This window comes from Passer montanus, unplaced genomic scaffold (assembly GCF_014805655.1).
Source record: "Passer montanus isolate IOZ18808 unplaced genomic scaffold, ASM1480565v1 scaffold48, whole genome shotgun sequence".
NCBI classification, from domain to species: Eukaryota; Metazoa; Chordata; class Aves; order Passeriformes; family Passeridae; genus Passer; species Passer montanus.
Window position 1 is genome coordinate 2,642,801 of NW_024369707.1, and position 20,065 is coordinate 2,662,865.

Consider the following 20,065-nt stretch of genomic DNA (forward strand, 5'->3'; position numbering starts at 1 on the left):
CTGGACTCTTCTTACAGTAAAACCTCACAGCAGGAAAGAAACCCCATCCACTGGATTCAGGTGCCTGTATCTGGACAGTCAAACCAGTGAGAGCAGAACAGAGCCACGCTGCACTGAACCATCCAGCACCCCAGTCTGGCTGGAATACACAGAACTCCCAGACAAACTCTGCACTCCCTCTGGGATCTGCATCACCACTGGGGCAAGAAAACAACATCTTCATTTTCTGTTCAGATTTTATTTGAAATCTAATTCAAATTGTCAAAGCTACAAAAAGGGGGAACATTTGGGTTATTTCTGCTATGTCACAACATTCTAAAAACAAAATATCACTACTGCCAGCAGATCAGTTACACACATTTCTGATGAAACTTCTAAACACAAAAATGTTTCTTCTGGGAAATAGTCACAATGAAGATATTTTGTACAATATAAAACAATGACAGGTCTACAGATGCAGATACTCATGAGTATACACGTGCATTCACAAAAAAAAAATCAGGAATGCTTTTTTGTTTTTAAACAGACTGTTCAGGCACAAAAACAAAACCGCATTTCCAGTAAGTGACAGCATCATAAAAAATATTAACATTGTCAGTGTTTGCTTTTCTTTGACTTCTTGTGAGATCTGTGAGGAGAACGGGACTGAGACCTGGATTTTTTCCCTGACTTTTTAGGGGATCTGGATCGTGATCTTCTTGATCTTTTGGGTGTCCTGGAGCCAGATGGCGACCTACCAAAAAAAAAAAAAGTCAAATATTAATAGAGAAAAGCATCTTTTCCTGAAGTTATTTGTATTCATTTATTGAGCCAAACGAGGCAGAAAACATTTTTCCCTAATAACAAAAGTAACAGGATGATATGTTGCTTTTGAGTAAAAGGCCATTTTTACATTATAAGGTTTTGAGAGTATTTTGGGCTTAACTTCAGTGCTTAGAACCCACATGAAAAATAACACACACTCACATCCTTAAACCCACACCAGGAACTCACAGCCTTTCACACGAGTCTCAGCTAGCTTGGCTCTTGTATTGCAGCCTATGTCCACACAGAAATGAAAAACTATGTTCAATTGTGTTACAGCGAAATACTTTTCATTTTCATCAAGCATATTCAGATTGTGATGCAGCCCCACAGAAAAAAAAGGAAAACTGAATAAATTATTGTCATCTAACCCACACCTAATATATTGATCTAATATAATGAAACCTGAATGAGCATCATATTAACTCTAAAAATAAAATCTCAACTACTTTTCTACTTTTATTTGAAATCCTTATTTACATAAGCACAAGAACACTGTAGTTATGTGCTATGATTTTTTCAACACCATCAAAGGAGTATTCCTCAGCCTGACCGAGGAATTTTATATCAGTAAGATATTCCATACCTCTAAAAGAAGTGGAAGGTGAACTTCCAAGATACAGCAGCTTTAGCAGAATAATATAATTTCACCTCAAGTTTAACATTAACTAAAGACAAATATTTGTATCAGGGTGGAGGTATTAGGAAATACCTATCTCAGAAACAAAACCCCATAAGCAGTATCTGATTTTTTTTTCCCTTAAAAAACAAACTGTGGGAGTGAGAAGCTTCATGTAAGCTGATCATCAGTGAAAGCCTGCATGGTCACTCCAATTTGAGAGGTTCTATAGAAGGGCTACAGGAATTTTAGGACTACAGAAGACATCCTTTGAAAATAAAAATCTAAGAAAGCAGCAAGGTGCTTTGGTTTAAAGCAGCATTTCTTAAAATCACCAGTAAACAGGTAAAGAAAACCATAGCAGAGCAGAGTCTGGAGCTGATTATCAGGGCAGGAGGCTGTGTGGACTTCCAACCCCAGTGCTCAAAGGCACTAATGAGGAACGTGCACTGCAGAGCACTGTGACAGTCTGATACCCCAGTATCAGATGTGCTCTGCTGAAACACGCCCCTGCTCCCCACACCCCAGCCAAACACCCCCGCCAGCTCCCTGAACCAGAGAAGATACCAGCTCACCTTTTGCCTTTTTTACTGACATCCCTGGGAGAGTCTTTGTGCGAGGAGCGGGAGCGGGAGCTCTCCTTGTGGGAGCGCTCGGAGCGCTCCGATTTGGGCGAGGGCGACTTGGCGCGGCGGCTGCCGCTGCTGCGGGACGGGCTGGGGGAGCCGCTGTGCCGCCGCTTCCTGCCACAGCCGGGAGGGAAAGCACACAGTCACAACACTGCTCCCTCTGAGGCTTCAGCCAAGCCATCGCAGTGACTTGGGAGTCATTAAGGCATTGTAGGCTTTTTGGTATTAAAAAAAAAAAACAACCCAAGTTTATCGTGTTAACAAGTTTAACAGATTTTCTCTGCTTGAAAAAAGATTAAGGCCTGTGAGTAATTTGGTAATAATGATGGTAGAATGGTAAACACATTCTGTCACAGCTCCCTGAAAAGGAAGGCCTTTTACCACAGCCACACTTAGAACCATGGCAGAGTTTGGCTATGCAAGCATCAGAAGATCAGTGCCCAGTCAGCTACCCCAAACCCAGCTGCTCAGCATCTGCACTGCGAGAGGAGTCACACTGAAACCACTGCGTGTCATTTGTGGCCTCCTCTGGACAGCTCTCTGACTGAGGCACTGCAGGCAATTCACTGCCACAAGACAGTTAACCCCGTTTGCAACTGGTAATCGTTTGACCATGCTTCCCCAGGGCATAAATGAGCCAAAGGGCAGCCCTGTTCAAAGGGACCTTACTTGGGGCAGGGTAAAAATGACAGTTCCTTTAACATTTTGGAGAATGTCTTAATAGCCAAAGCATGGGGTTTGGTTTTTTGTTTTGTTGGGTGGTTCTGTGTCTTTCTTTTAAAATCAGATGTGTGATACAAGGTAATTTCAAGGCTGCCACTGCCTGCAAAGATAGCGTGAGGGTTTTCCTCCCATCCACCTCAGTCCAAGGAGAGCCATACCTCTCTTTTCGTGTTGGTGTACATTCCTCTTTTTCCTTCTTATCTTTAGACCTGGTCTCAGACTTTTCCTTGTCCTTTTTGTCTCTGTCCCGTTCTCTTTCCATCTCTTTTTCTTTTTCCTAGATTATTAGAAACAGGGACACAGCACAAACATTTACTGTAACACAAACTGACAAAAACACGAGGGATATCAGCCTGTGTGAGAAAATCTGAGTATCTTAACTGGAAATGAACAGTTTTCAATGGTACAAATTTCAGGGGAAATATTACAGCGGTAATTAACATTTTCCAAACTAAATTAAACATGAAAGAATACCAGGAGCCTCTTTCTACTTTAAACATGTGCAGTCATCCATATTAAGCCATACTGAAAACTGACATACACTCATAACTAGAAGTTATCTCAAGACAAAACAAAATACAAACAAGATTCTTCAATAACATCTACTCTGTCAAAAACAAACAACTATAGTCCATTTCTAGGTATCAACAGGATCATTTTGAGAGAAAACATATACCCTGAGCACACCGAGTCTGTCTGTCAAACAGAAAATTAACTACACAAAAATAAACCTCATCAGCAAATCTGAACACAGAGATCAGATGCTGTGGTTTTCAGTACTGATCATTCATTTAAAAAAATCAATTCCATGGCAAAAAATAAACAGATATTCCTTGCATACACCATAAAGAAGATAAAGAAGGGGTGACTTAGCTAAATGGAATAAAGGAGGGATGGTGAGGAAAAAAATTAAAAAAGAAAAAAATACAGTAGAGGAAGAGGAGGTAACCCAAGTGCAGGAAATACCAGGACATTTATCCTCATCTCGTCTCACGTTCTTTTTACTGGGAAGGCTCAGCAGTAAAACCTGCAAGTGTCCTTATCCTTACACCTATTCTTACAAACTGCTGTTAGGGATCTCTAAAATCACTGCACTCTCAAGATGTGCCAGGTTTATTTGACAGCATAACTATGTATTTTATCTTGATAAATAAGAATAAATAGTGTTTTCAATAGCTCTAAGTTTCTAGTCTCTAAACAATATACAATGCTGCTGGGAAATTACTCTTGGAAAGCTTATTGTAAGTTTGATAAAAAAGAACAACCAGCCACCAAGTTAATGGGAAATATAGTCAGGATCAGTATGACATTATTGTTACAGAAACTAACATTATTATGGCATTAAAGCAAAAGATGAATTTATTCCCTTAACAACAGAGTTACTATTGTTTTAAACAATGGTTATAAATATTTCTTTCTTTCTTGAAAGTGAAAGAAACAATTATTAAAAATCCAGAATTTGTGAGCTGGTTGAACTAATTCAACACAAGGCATCTAAAATTTTATCAGGACTGTTATTATCAATTTCTGTTTGTTTAATCTACTGTCTCACTAAGCATTCTGTGCTTACTGTACAAATAATTTCTTTTACAGAAAATGCCAAGAAAGTGGAAAGTTTTACAATACAACTACATTCAGAAAGAAAATTATAAAAGCCTTATAAAGTCTTAACTGCAAACATCAACCTCTAATGTGTGCATCTCCTTCAGGGATCAGTTTACCTAATTTTTAAAAGTCTTTTTCTTCAAGGTACTGTGAATTAGTCAGATATTGAGCACCAAATAATGCAAATAACAAGTGACAGAAAAACCCCTGGTGGAAGCTGCTTATTTGTATTTAGTTTCCAGGGAACTGCATGGGTATCTAATTCCATCAGTGATCTGTCAGGCTGTAAAACCAGATGGGAAAAGCAACTGTCATTTATCCTCCCTCACTATATGCAATGTCCAGAGAGGTTGTTTTTCCATTATGTTTCAAAGGTTTGAGATCACATTGTATCACATATAAGATGCTAACTTTTAAAATCACTCTGACTTCATAGTCCAGAGAGGTCTTCTAAAAATGGTGATGGTACAGAACTAGTCACATTTGGGTGAATGGATGAGCTGGAATTATTCAGGAAGCTTAGACACTGGAGAATCAGAAACAGGTATGCTGCCTAAAACTATTTCTCCCTTCCTTGGGAAGCCTTGAAGACAACAGATCAATTACTAAAAGCAAAATGAGAAGAGTGGTGAACATCTTCAGTTGAGGCTGTCCCTTTGCTTTCCCACACCTAACAGTTTGCTTCATGCAGTCGATGCAGGAGTGGTCTCTAAGGTTTCTACACAGGCTATGATACCCAGCTGTGCAGTGGGAAACACCACAGGACTGTTAAAAAAGGAGATTGTATTCTGTACTCTGCAGAAAGCACTGGGACTTAGACATGCAGTTTGATATTACAGCAGTATTTTAACAAGAACCATGTGTTGTGTTTGAAGCCACCTTACATTCAATAAACTCAATAGAAGCCTATCACAGAATCAGAGGCAAACATGAAGAACAGTTCTTACCCTCTGGAGCAGCTTGTCTCTATAGTGTTCAACCTGTTCCTGAAAACTCTGGCCTGGCTTCTTGGGTCTTTTCCCAGACTCTAACTCATCCTGAAACTTCATCACCTTAAGCTGTGAAAACAATACTGACCATTAGATTATTTGACTTATTATTATCCAGTTAGGCAGGTGGCTGAAAATGAAATTTCCATTACATGTAATCTGTATTCTTCATCCCTTCTATACAAGCTTGTGCTTGTATAGAGATACTACAGAGATATTAAATTTATTTAAAATGGATCCAAGTAACAAAACCACACACTCATCTGCAGCACCTGCAGTTGTTTACAGACATGGTGAGAACTAAAAATAGAGGGAATTTTTTTCTGTTACTCTACTAAATTCTGTTCCCATCATTAGTACACTGCACCCTTGTAGTTCTTGGGTCATTAACTGTTTTTTTCCTTTCAAAATGAAATAATTTACTGCAGGTGTCAATATATTCTTTCAACTTCTCTTGTCTACTTCAAAGTTTCCTTTGGAAACTGCCTTTTTTCCATTTAACCCTGAATGTTAAAATCAAATGACTGACATAATTAGGACATAAAACAATGCACCTCCTCTTCAGGGTTGTTTGCACAGAGTGGCTGATTTGAAAGAACTGATTTCTACTAACATAATACTTTTTCATGTGCTAACAAGCTTAGCAACCAAATTCAGTTCCCAAGTGCTGCTAAATGTAACACTAAATTTGCTGCAGTATCCCTGACAGAGTCACAAAGTTAAGCAAATGTTAGAATTTCTCCATGTGGTTTTTTTGTGGGTTGTTTTGGTTTTGTTTTGTTTGGGGTTTGTTTTTTTGTTTTTTGTGTTTTTTTTGGTCTAGAATTAAAACCTTCTGCAAGTTTGTGATGAGCCTGCCTCCTGCTGCAGATGAAACCTGTGCTCTGCTGTTTCTGTCTGGAGTAGGATTATCAAAATTTGTGCAGCAAGGTGGAGGCAGAAGTAAGATACCCTAGAAAAAGGTCCAAAGAGGACTATGCTGCTTAATTTTGTCTGTACGTTTATCTACACTCTAAGGAAACATGCTTAATAAACTATTTAAATAATAAAATTTTTTTTTTTTTACTACTTCATAGCACTAAGGTCTCTTTACAGAGAGGAAAACACCTTTTTTTAGATGTGTCGGGGGGAAGAAAGACACACAAATCACCATAAATATCACTCTGAAATCTAAGTTATAGTATAAAGCAAATTGCCAGTGTTTCCACACTTAGAAAAACAGGTAAGAAATCACTGTTCTTCAGTGTTATAGGAAAGGCTCTGCCCCTGCTAAGTTCAGGAAAGAATTCACACTTCAGAAGGATTAACAGGGGTAGGAGGGAAGCAAACAAAAGTTACTAACTTGCCTCCTCTGGTGGCACCAGTCTAATGGCTGAGGCCAAAGTTTGTTTGTTCACTTTCTCCTTCCAGCTAACAAGCTTAATTTACTAACTGTGCCAAGAGAAAGAATTGTTGCTTTACTAATGAATTTCCAAAAAATGCATGAAAAAAAGTTTCTTAGCTTCCCTGGCAGTCACTGTGTGGACTATGCAGCTGGAGAACTAAATTTCACCAATTTTTTGCCAAATATTTTACACAACACTTTTTACAGGGCATATTAGATGGTATAATTGTTAAAGCTGGTAATTGGTTGCTTTTTTCCTCAGCTCCTTTCCTCAAATTTAACAATGGATGTGGGTTTTGGCAGGGATTGGGTACATACTAAGAAGAAACCATGAGTGTGAATGCTTTGAAGTAGTACAGGGAGTACTTTCCTGTCAATGACAAACTTGAGGAAAATTTTAAGTACTCCTACATAGTGTCTGAAATGTTCTCAAAAGCAAAAAAATTTTTCTCCTCTTCAGGCAATTCCAAAAGTCTGAATCAAAATGGTAATTTACTTAAAAAAAGAATAAAATGCAAGCATGCACTTGAAAAACTCAAATATTTGCCACCTAAAACTTTTACTGACAGAATAAACTGCTGAAAGAACTTAAAACACTTGTGCAGTGTAAAACTGACAGTGATAAAGCAAATCACTACCTAATCTGCCTCCACAACTGCCAGGATAATGTCTGTAAAACAGATACTCAGACTGAAAGGAGCTCTTTCCATAACTGCTACAATCAATATTACAGCAACATGAAAATCAGTTTCACTTGTACTTTCATTAGTCTAACATCATGTATTTTCTACAAAGATACTGCCACCATGAGTCAGGTCAGACATAAATCCCATTCAGCTTCCCACATTCAGAATTTATTCACTTAACATGGCTGTATATCAGGAACTATCAAACTGCTGTGCAATGCAAGAGATTTCTAAGTGCTTAGTGAGAGTCTATTAATTTCAACAAAATCTGAATAGTTAAAAGTAGGCATATTTAAGAGAAACAACATTTGTGACACTCTGAAATATTATTGGCTGAACATCTTACAAGAATATTATGGCACTTTGCCAATGTCTGATGTTAGCTAACTAGCACAGTACAGCATGAACAGTAAGTCAGCCACAATTCCACCCTCCAAACATTACCCAGGTTATAACCTGTCATTTGGAGATGCTACAACTGCAATAAGCATTTAGCAACTTCTTAATATCATTTTAAGGCACTGAACAGAAGCTACAAGAATTCTGCTATTCAATGTAACCCAGGTCTGAATGAAAGCTAGAAGTCACATACAACTTTAAACCTGATTTTACACGGCAGTGTATGCCAGAAAGGCTTCACTGCTACACTGCTTCACTTTGTGCTAAATTCCAGTTCCTTCTGGAAGGAAGTTACCTTCTCAGCCAAGCACAAGCTCAGAAGCCAGAACAAAGCCATAACAACCTCTGCTGACTAAGCTTAACAGCTACACTAACACCTGTACTTGGAGAAAGGAGAGAAGAACCAGGGAGCCCTATGAAGTGCATGCAGGGCTTCAATTGAAATACCTCCAACTCATGACTACGTGGGTTAGCTGTATCTACTTCTTTGTTTGATGGCTGAGACAGGGAAAACAGACACTTTTAAATGCAATAAAATACAGATACTTCAAGGCAAGAAACAGAAAAAACAAGAAAGGTAGAGGACTAAGGCCACATCCAGAAGTTAATCCCAAAAGTTAATTTTCCAGGGGGAGGAAAGCGTAAGGGTATCCAAGCAATCTAAAGCTACAGTGGTACTGAAACAGAAGAGTGAAAAAGAACAGTCCTTCTCAACAGGCAATATGCCCTGACTCTATTCTTCATTTTTTCCTCCATTATTTTAAACGTCAAAACCAGGCAAGGTAAGGGTGTGAATAAACTAACCTTTACAAAAACACACTGGACTACAACAGATCCACTATATAATAGTGCAATTATTTCAGTAAAAACAATTCCCAATTGTATGAAGAGAACTCAGGAAGGGCTGAGGACTGGAAAGGTACAGAAGGGTGGCACAAAACACCCCATGCTCACCTCTATCTCTCTGAGTTTGGCACGCTTTTCTTCACTCATTTCTGAGTATTTGACTGATGACTTGGAGTCAGGCATTTCCTCTTTAATAGGATTGGAATACATGTGTTGTTCTTCTGACTTAGAACTCTGTGTGTCTTCTTCATCTTCACTTTCTTCTTCTTGACTTTAAAGAAAACATACAGAATTAACTAAGATCTCTTAAGTATATATGAAATGTACTATCTCTCTTAGTTTCTAGGATTAGTTACTAGTTTGGAAATCTGTTAAATCTGTAAGTCTGCATCTACAAATCAGTATCTAGCTTTCATTTTTATTTAATTAAACTGCTAGTTTTTATTACTCACACAATTTACACTTTTCATAGAAACAGAGTGCAGAATAATTAAGGAAATTTACAGTCATCAAATACCTATCTATCTCAGCTACAAAAGGAAACCCACTCCCTCAGCAGAAACTCTAAGTGCTGTAATGGTGCTTCCCAGGTATATTAAGTTTCATAGAAGAACAATATTTACTACTTTGGCTTTTGGGAGATAAACCTGAGAGATGACAGATACCCAAAACTGTATTTCCAGGCTGGCCACTAGAGTGCTGCAGGACTCCATGCAATGCAGGAAGTATTTAAAGCATTAACTAACAGACCCTCTCAGCTGCCTGAAGAGCAAAGTAAAAGACAACTCAAAACCAACTTCTGCTGGCATGGGCCTAGCAGCATCCAATGAAACACCTCAGAACATGGCTCACTGTGCTTGTCTCAGCAGCAGAAGGAAGAGGTTTAGATTCACTCATATATACCTGACAGCAAGATTTCCATACTACTACCTTAGCTCTTACTATTTGATGCTGAATTCTCAAATCAGCATATATTCAAAGATTATAGTTAAAAACTCTACCAAAAGATGTAATTTATCATGTTAGAAAAAAATCATGGGGGCTGAAAGCATGCTGTACTAAAATCCTGAGTTTTCTCCATTTTCTTGTTTTCCTACATTCAAGATTTCATTTTTATTCTACTCATGTAATAAATAATATATATATCTTATAAGGAGTTCCAAAAAACTCCATGTTAGATACACAAAATAAGTATGTTTTCATTAGAATGAAAAAGTATTTACTTTTGAATTTCCTCCTCCTCAGATTCTTCATGTTGGTCAAAAAGCTCCCACTTAGAAGTAGTAACAGCTAAAAAAGACAGCAGGATAATTTTAACAAAAAAGCTACCATTTACTCTGAAAATCAGTATTTGTAATATAATTATAGTAAAATATACACAGTATATAACATATAATAAGAATTACAGCATCTAGCACTTAATACAGACTTTCTATTTCACAGAAATATTCAACCAGCCCATTATAAGAATATTTACTACTCAGAGACCTATTCACTCACACTGCACATCACATTGCAGTAAATCCTTCAAAATCACACAAGCATTTGTCCGTTTGTAAAACATTATCTTTCAAACCAAAGTTTAAAAAGACTGCCAGCCACATGGCCAGATTTTTGTTGTTTGCTTTCAGTATTTATTTTTAATAAACTGGAAGTTATTTTTAAAAGTTGATAGGTTATTGAAGGAGAACAACCATAACTCAAATCAGCATATATTCAAAGATTATAGTTAAAAACTCTACCAAAAGATGTAATTTATCATGTTAGAAAAAAATCATGGGGGCTGAAAGCATGCTGTACTAAAATCCTGAGTTTTCTCCATTTTCTTATTTTCCTACTTTCAAGATTTCATTTTTGTTCTACTCATGTAATAAATAACATATATCTCTTATAAGGAGTTCCAAAAACTCCATGTTAGATACATAAAATAAGTATGTTTTCATTAGAATGAAAAAGTATTTACTTTTGAATTTCCTCCTCCTCAGATTCTTCATGTTGGTCAAAAAGCTCCCACTTAGAAGTAGTAACAGCTAAAAAAGACAGCAGGATAATTTTAACAAAAAAGCTACCATTTACTCTGAAAATCAGTATTTGTAATATAATTATAGTAAAATATACACAGTATATAACATATAATAAGAATTACAGCATCTAGCACTTAATACAGACTTTCTATTTCACAGAAATATTCAACCAGCCCATTATAAGAATATTTACTACTCAGAGACCTATTCACTCACACTGCACATTACATTGCAGTAAATCCTTCAAAATCACACAAGCATTTGTCCGTTTGTAAAACATTATCTTTCAAACCAAAGTTTAAAAAGACTGCCAGCCACATGGCCAGATTTTTGTTGTTTGCTTTCAGTATTTATTTTTAATAAACTGGAAGTTATTTTTAAAGGTTGATAGGTTATTGAAGGAGAACAACCATAACAATCTGAAAAATCAGTATTCGTCATATAATTATAGTAAGATACATACAGTATATAACATATAATAAGAATTACAGTGTGGTGAAATTTACCAGCATCTAGCACTTAATACAGACTTTTGGTTTCACAGAAATATTCAACCAGCCCATTATAAGAATATTTACTACTCAGAGACCTATTCACTCACACTGCACATCACATTGCAGTAAATCCTTCAAAATCACACAAGCATTTGTCCGTTTGTAAAACATTATCTTTCAAACCAAAGTTTAAAAAGACTGCCAGCCACATGGCCAGATTTTTGTTGTTTGCTTTCAGTATTTATTTTTAATAAACTGGAAGTTATTTTTAAAGGTTGATAGGTTATTGAAGGAGAACAACCATAACAGAACACACTATCTTCCTTTTTGGTTAAAAATTCAGTGAACAAGTTACAACAGAAAATCCTACTATGTTACAACATGCATCCTATTAGCATTTTAGCACAGATCACCTGAAAAGAATCATTACATAAGGGACATTATGCTTTCAGTTTACTTCAGAAGAGATACTTTCAGAACGAACCTTGAGCCTCCAGCTCCGATTCATCCACCGCTTCCCACTTTGAAGGGGCAACTTTAAATATAGGCTCATTCTTCTTTGAGTCTTCAGTTGTATCCACTGAAGAAGAGACGGAAAAATAACTTAGAAAGCTTATAAGAACTTGAAACCAAAAAGTACTAAGACAACAGTCAGAATTAAACAATGAAACAGATTATACCATCTTAGTATTTGCAAAGTAAAGAAATCAGTGTTTACATCCTGCTGTGTAGCATCAGAAAACACCTCCTGTGTTTCTGAAGCAATTACTATCTAAAGACAGTACAGCATATTGAAATTAATCAACATTTTACAAAGCTACATGCCAGATCAATTCTAGGAAAACTACGCAGGAAGAAAATATCCAAGACCAAAGAATCAATCTGAAAGTTGAAACATTTCGTACAAGGAACTCCGTCAAGATCATCATCCAGGGATTTAATTGGGACTCCATCCAGGTCATCAATAGGAGCAGCATCAATAGGAATTCCATCCACATCTTCTAGTGGAGCACCATCAAGCTCTTCCTCAATGGGAGCACCATCAAGATCATCTGGTACTTCCTGAAAGCAAATAATATGTCATTATTTCAAGTACAAATCTATACTGCTTTTCTTTACTTCTCCAATTATCAAATAATTTCTTTTTAAAGAAGCACTTTTATAAATACCAAAACCTCCGAAATACCTACTTCAACAATTTTTGCTAAGCTGTACAGTTGCTTATTGTAGGGGAAATAACACAACAATATCTCCCTATCAAAATTTATAGGCAAGAACTTGAATTTGTCCACAATGTACTGGAAGCTTTCTTCTTCTTCAAAAGAAGAGCTATTAAGTTGAAGTTCAGCTCAAAATCAATTAATTAGAGTCAGATAAATCATAACTCCTTGATATGAAAGTTTCCCCAAGACCATTAAAATGAACATCTGACACAAACGGACTACTTAGCAGGAACAGCAATTTAAGGAACACACAAATTATAAATACAGCTGTGTATTCTAACTTGTTATGTACAGGCACTGTCCTTCATATGTGTGTATTCACCCTGCTTTTCCACTCCAATAAATCAGCTTTAGTTAAATTATACTCCTCCCTCCCACAGCTCTGAAAGGCATCTTTCCACACAGTTACAATGCCTGAAACTCCACTCAGAATTCAAAGACAGGTATTACAGAATATTTCCAGCACAAAGGAAATACCTGTCATTCTGTACTAGTCTTTGCTCTGAAACACTTTCACACTGAAACTCCATCACAGCACCTAATCTACAAATAAGAAACACATCAACAGAATAAATAATATTTTCTGCTGACAATATGTTACACCTCTGTTTTGGAGCAAGGACTTGGAAGAAAGAAAGGTTTATTCACCCTAAAAGACAGAGCAAAATAATCCTTGCCAGCTCTGATTTATATTAACACTTTTTTTCCCTGCCATCTGCAAGTATCACTCCTGAGGTCACTTACCTCTGTTTCTTTATCTTCCATGATATTTACAAGTCCCAAGAAAATATTCTGTAGTTTGATCAGAAATGGTTCTGGATAGATTGCCCAGTCTTCCCACGCTCGGAAGCATGTCATCACCCGTTGCTAGAAGCAAGAGGAAAAAATAAATGCTAAAACATTTGTACTGAGAAATCTTATGTGATGGGAAAAAGACCATAGAGAACTACTGCTGCAGACAACTATTCTTAAGCAGTTCCATACTGAAGTATATTACAATGACACCACGCTGGGGAAGACTAGTAATTTTACAAAAACACATATATAGGAACTACATTTTAAGAAATCTCACTTGGGTTTTATTTTCCCTTTAAATTCCTGTTATATTATCCATTTTGGCTGTTGCCAGTTCTACCCTGACAGTAAATTTCATTCTGCTCCAATGTTCGAAGCAGGTGCCTCTACCAAATCTAAGAGAAGATATCTGTTTGTAAAATAAAATAAGTAAAATTAACATTGGGTTACACATATTATTGAACTGAAATTGTGTTCCTACTGTCATTTTGTTCAGCCTGGAGAAGAGAGGCTCTGGGGAGACCTTAAGAGCCCCTTTTAGCACCTGAAGGGGTTAAAAGAAAGCTGGAGGATCTTTCTGACAGGAAAAGGGCAGAATGGCTTCAAAAAGAAAGAGGATTGGTTTAGATTAACTATTATCAAGATATTCCTCAGTGTGAAGGTGCCGAGGCCATGGCACAGGTTTCCCAGAGAACCTGTGGCTGCCCCACCCCTGGAAATGTTCAAGACCAGGATGGATGGAGTTCACAGCACCCTGGTTCAGTGGAAGGTGTCTCTGGCTATGGCCGGGGGTTGGAACAGATGATCTTTAAAGTCCCTTCCAAAGCAAATAATTTTATCATTTTCCTTTTTAAAAAGCTTATTTGAAAACATGTGTTTCAGTTCAAGTTTGACACACTAAATGTAACTGAAGGTGTAGATACATGAAAAAAATCTGCCTCTCTTTATCAAATAATTTAAGAAAGTTTTAAAATAGCAGATAACTAAAACTGATTCTCAATCTAGAGCAACTGAGAGCAGAAGGAGGACAACCAGGATGAAGATCTTAATACACACAAACTAACTACTCTATAAGCTATGTATTTACAGTTTCTGACTGAAAAATTAAAAGAAAAAGAGTGCAGAGGCATCATGAAAACAGAAGGAAAAGGGTCGAGCATGAGAAGCGGAGAGCATTTCATCTCAAAAACCACTTTCAAGTACCCATGGTCAGACTGCTTATCAGAACTCTAAAATAAAGCTTGACACAAAAAAAAAACCCATTTAGAGGTAACTTTATGTTGTTCTGCTCAGAAGCTTCTTTCCCACATTGAGCACTTCCACCCCAGTTCACTTCTGAAATACAGGTGGCCCTGAACAGTAAGAAAGCTAGAAAGCCTTGTTTGCAATTCAAGTGTTAGGTAGATAGACATCCTCTCAACTCCTCAACTGTACATCTACTGGCACACTTCAGCTGACAGATGCTCATTTTCTTCCTTAATTGAAGGCTACCCTTGCAAAACAGAAAATTTTTTTTAAATTATTCTTTTTAAAGCCTAAGCCACCTGTCATAGTATGCAATCTCTTGTGCAGGAACATCTATTTATGTGACTTCTATGTCATGTAAATAACAATGAAATACATACCTTGAAATTTTCAGACTGTAAATGGCCTTGTATTGTACGGTAAGTAGCATTGAGATCAGAGAATATCTGACATAATTTTGTTTCAAAACTAGAATTAAACATATACATTTCTTTAGTTAAACTTTGTCATATATGTTTTCTGGACATACACAATTCATGAAAATACCTGGGACACAGGACTCAAAAGCACAAGGTTCTGATCCTTATAGTAGCCATGAACTGAACTATAAAGCAAATATGATTACTATATATTAAATCACCTTGGACAACAACAGAACTGTGAAGGGAGATCTTCACATCTGCTGCAGTCTCTATACACCCTGGAAAGATTGGAGGACGATAAAAGGAGTTTTACAACCTTAAACAGAATGAAAGAATTGTCTCAAAATTCAATCTGTATTTTAAAAAAATTCTTAGTTATACTTGTATTCTAATGTATTCAGTGAGGCCCTCAATGAAAGCACAGTGAGCAACAGCTGCCCAGCTTCCCTTGAGCTTCTCACTATGTGTAAAAAATAAACCAGCACAACACAGACACATTGCAACAAGAAACATCAACTGCAATCACTAGTTTTATAACATGCTGAGTATTTCCCACCATGCTGCCCTAACATTAGAGACTCTCCAGGAACTAGACACAAATATGACAAAGATACTGTCCCATGGACATTCTTCCTAAATTCTTCTCAGCAGATAACTAAAACCGATTCTCAATCTAGAGCAAATAAAATTCTATTTTATTAGAAATAAAATATATAATATCCCTTTATACCTTATCTAATGTTTATGGAACCTTCATTTTAATAAAAATAAATCTGTTTTAAAAGGTACTTCTTTGCTTGAACTGTCTGCTATACCATATATTGAATATTTTTTACAGGCTCTTTCTGTCAAGAGGCAGATGAGGTATTCTCACCTTTATGGAGTTCCATGCAGCAAGTGGTCCCTTGCATAGGGCACATGCATTTTCTGCATTACCAACATGCTGCATCTTACATATTTTCATGCAAACAGATATAAATACCATCAGTCTGTAATAATAGTAGCACAGAAAAGTCTGAATTTCCTACAACCACGTTTATCCAGAGATGTACATACAGAGATGAATATAATAGGGGTTTTTTTTTTAACTGCCAATCACCTAAAATATACTTACAATTTTCTATAGTAGGAAGCATTGGCAACTTTAGCTGAAGAGTTGTATAACACATCCGACACTAGATACAATCTTGCGATCTACAATAAAAACAGTCAAATTAAGTCCAATTTAAATTCTTCAGAAAATAAAGGCATTTTCACAGAAAGAATACAAGATAGTTTAAACTATCTGGAAGCACCTAATTAGAATTAAGTGCAGCACAGATATATTATTAATAAACATTTTAAGAGGCAATTAGCCCCCTGTAATGCTCTAGGGTACTAACTACTGTAACATATCACCACTGCATTACAAGGGAGAATCATGGCATTCCTGTTTTGTCTCACTTGAACAGATCATTTCACTGTTCTTAATTTCACAGTAAGGCAAAATATTACTTACAAGCAACTTCAGAAAGAATAAAAAATGTGTAACAAAATTCCACAGAAGGGATGATATTTAAATTCAAGTCCACACTTCAGTACTACTGAAAACTATATTAAAACTTATGAAATAATGCTTGTAAATTACATGCACATGCTGCTAAAGGAGCTCTTCCCCCAAAATACAAGATTGTAGAAAATCTCCACACCTTCTTAGGAAGAGGAGTCTTGAGGATGGACAATGACTCTGTAATGCAGTCCACAATTTCTTCAGCAGCCTCCGCATTATTGAGACAGAAAACCATTGCATCACCAATGTCGTTCTTCCGAGGCGTTAACCCACGTAGAATTTCCTCTAGTTTGTCCCTCTGTCTGAAATAGCAGGAATTTTAATACTTTCAATATGAAATGGAAAGTACTTCTGCGAATTTCCATTTAACAATGTTTTTTTTGTTTTCCATCTTAAGAAGAAAAGCAATTTTCAGTATTTTCATATTCTTTTGCCTGAGTTCTTTAAGTGGTTCATGAATTTATGTGTCCATATTACATAAAGTACAAAAAATTCTCACTCAAGTCTTGATTACATATAGAAATCAAGGAAAAATACCTGATAATTAAGCACATCAGTATCTCTAATAAAGTAATTATCTTTCTGGATTTAGTTTAGGCCTAAACCAAATGGATAAATCTAAAGCATGCAAGTCATTACTGGTACAGAATAAGAAACACTAGATGCACAAAGCTAGTAAATAATTACTTCACATTTTTCCTGACATCAATATGCAGAGAACTTTTTAAAAATAATCTTTTTGAGCCTTTCCAAAATAAGTTATAAGAAACAAATTGTATATTAAAAGCTACAGAGGCATGACTGTTGTGGTAATTATGAAGAGAAGTATAAAACAAAACGAAAAAATTCCACATGTTAGTAACGCATTTGTAACAGCAGCAGCAAAATTAAGAAAAGCATGTCTCTATTTCCAGTACAACAGCCACTTCCAGTACACTGACACTTCACAGCAAAGAACTCTGATGATCTCTCTCTTCCTGTTTAATAACAACTGCTCCCAATTTTAATTTCTGATGAACAGCATCAGTAAGTTTAAGATTACAACAATGGTTTAGTTTGTGAGTCATAACAATGTTGAGAAAGATGCTACATATCCTCAGCTACAGACAGCAGCAGAAAATGGGGAAAAACTCTCATCTTCCTAATCCCTTTCAACTTAAGGGTTCATAAAATTGGAATGAAAGGTTCAGTGATGACAAATCTAATCAAGTCAAGAATGTATTCAGCTACAAGTATGATCAGAAGCACTGAAGTGAAGAGACACTTACTCAGACACATACATGATACCATGACAAGTATGACAACTTAGGGGATGACACATTAGAACTACAAAAGCACAAGGGGCAAACCCAGGCAGACCAGCAATGAAAGCAGCACCATCCATCAGTGCTGGTACATACTCTTCCTTAAGTGCACCCTTCTTGTTCGGCTCCTCCACAAACGCTTCCGTTTCCTGCTCTTCTGACATCCCGTGCAGGTATGGATTCAGTGGTGGTGGCCTCCAGAAGGATCCATTTTTGAACATACGGAAATCTTCTGTCCTCCACTTGGTTGGAGCATCCCCCTATGAAAAAAAAACAAAACCAGAAGTATTTTTACTTTGTTGCTATTTTACTTCACTGTGCTTGAAGCTATGAACTATCATGAAAATTCTACTTGCCTGAAGAATTGAATAAAGCTTCCATCTATAATACACATGGGCTGGAGTCTGATTTTCAAATAAAAACCTAAACCCAAGAGCAAAGAAAAGACACAGAGCATATTACAAATCTTGAAATGACACAAATTTAAAGGAAGTAATAAAAACACCCCAACCAAACCCTGTTCAGAATCCCACCTCAGCTGCAGAGAGAACACAAGGAGCTAATATCATGTACATCCACAGCACAGTCAGGCAGAACACGTGCAACTGCTACACACACACATGCAATCTGCAGAGAGCAGAGCTCCCCAAAGGCACAGCACTGCTCAGAACTCAAGAGCAAAACAAACAGGGTCAGAAAGAACAACTGTGCAACCTCACAGCAAAACAGAAGAATCATCAGTGCAAAGAGTCACTACAGGAGCAACTGCAACCTCAGCACAAGTGATGCAGGAGCTTGCAGTTGCACAGTGAGGTCATCAAATACTAAAGGACCTGAAGTTTTCCACCAGTAAATTGTCTGGCAGAACACTGGCAACATCTGATGGAGGATGTGGGAGACAAGCAGGCCATTTTTAATGGCCAGGATATTTTCACCTGCATTATCTTCTCACTTTGCATATAAAAATCATAATGAAGCACTTCAAACTTACTGCAAACAAAACACTACTAAAAAGTCATTTAGCGCGTCCCTCAAAACCTTTTTTGAGAGACTGCATTTTACAAGAAATTTAGAAACTGGCCCTTTTTTACTCCATTAAGGACAAGCGCCCAAAATTCTCAAAACTTCCCTATGTCAGCTGAAGTTTAATTCTATTTTAACTGACACAGAAGAAAATTTATTCCCACCTCTTGCTAAAGGTTAAAAAATAGGCTCCAGGAAGAGTGGACCTCACATTGAGTTTGTCTGTCTGGGGGAGGAGGGGGATTTTTCCTTTTTTTAAAATGCATGCTACTGCTTCCATTGACTGTGAATCCCTCAAAAGAGTATTTGTTAAATGGTACTTATTTAAATATATAGACATTTATTACACAGTGTGTGTGTGTACTATTTCACTTATTTACATGTACACATTAGTAACAACTGGAATAAAAATGTGTTCTTCCTTATAAAAGGATAGTACAGCCAAAATGCAATTTGTGAAGTCTGCATCTGCACATGAAGACAGACACAGCAGAAGTCAGTCTTGTTAGTATTTTAAGAATGCAGAATGTTAACAACAGTGAAAGCAGCTGGTGTTATCTGCAATGGAGCAATGTAATAAGCACCTGAACATTGGGTTGTTGATTTCTCGGTTCATGATCATGGCTTCGAACATGGGCCCTTCCCGAACCACAAACTCTATCATTCGATGTATCAAAGCGAGCAAATTCCTACAACAACAACACAGTTAAAGAAAAATTGATTCAGACCTAACACTATATAAAACTACACTCCACCTAAGATACTACAACTGTGCAGGAGATTATTTTGCTGTATTGTTAAGAAATCTGCATCAAAGGTAAGGCAACATGGAACATATTATAGCTTTGCATCACAGACACGGGCATTCTAAAAATCAAACCATGCCTAGCAGTGGTGGAGTAAGAATTGAAGAGACCACCTTCCTAAATTTCCATGTGTTAGCCTACAATCATGTCTTGCTTAGCAGAAACCTCATACACAAATATGGGCACCTGAACACCAAAGTACAATTAGCTATCAAAAACTAAGCTCTCATCTACATTGGCTAGAAGTAAGACTGAAGTGTTAGCTGAAGTTCCACAGGGGAACAAGTGGCTGAATATTTTGCTCAAAATAAAACAAACATACTTCTGAATGTTCAACAGAATCTGAATTCAGCTTTCAAACTATTCAAGCATGAAAGGAAAAGCAAATAGCCTTCTTGATGCAAAACAGGGCAATATATTTACTAAATTTAGTTCACCTCTTTTTGGTCAAGACTCAACTACTGGCATAGAACAATAATGTCCATTCTTGTGTGTC

The 20,065-nt window shown here is 36.8% G+C and overlaps 1 protein-coding gene across 6 annotated transcripts in view; it reads right to left on the minus strand.

Annotated features, from left to right (window-relative positions):
• Window positions 1-218: 218 nt before the first annotated feature.
• The window catches only part of LOC120508537 (U2 snRNP associated SURP domain containing), a 40,792-nt gene continuing 20,945 nt past the window's right edge, over window positions 219-20,065 (minus strand). For 5 of the 6 annotated variants that reach the window (XM_039722225.1, XM_039722224.1, XM_039722223.1 and 2 more), the window contains 15 exons: window positions 19,348-19,452; window positions 18,097-18,163; window positions 17,837-18,000; window positions 16,576-16,738; window positions 16,002-16,081; window positions 14,846-14,933; window positions 13,170-13,292; window positions 12,108-12,264; window positions 11,687-11,782; window positions 10,648-10,714; window positions 8,793-8,955; window positions 5,328-5,438; window positions 2,934-3,052; window positions 1,999-2,166; window positions 219-733 (listed from right to left, as the gene is read on the minus strand). In XM_039722225.1, the coding sequence (XP_039578159.1) occupies window positions 595-733; window positions 1,999-2,166; window positions 2,934-3,052; window positions 5,328-5,438; window positions 8,793-8,955; window positions 10,648-10,714; window positions 11,687-11,782; window positions 12,108-12,264; window positions 13,170-13,292; window positions 14,846-14,933; window positions 16,002-16,081; window positions 16,576-16,738; window positions 17,837-18,000; window positions 18,097-18,163; window positions 19,348-19,452 (1,810 nt within the window). In that variant the 3' untranslated portion in view covers window positions 219-594. The remainder of the gene's footprint in view (window positions 734-1,998; window positions 2,167-2,933; window positions 3,053-5,327; window positions 5,439-8,792; window positions 8,956-10,647; window positions 10,715-11,686; window positions 11,783-12,107; window positions 12,265-13,169; window positions 13,293-14,845; window positions 14,934-16,001; window positions 16,082-16,575; window positions 16,739-17,836; window positions 18,001-18,096; window positions 18,164-19,347; window positions 19,453-20,065) is intronic. The other variant, XM_039722227.1, reaches the window with a different exon arrangement.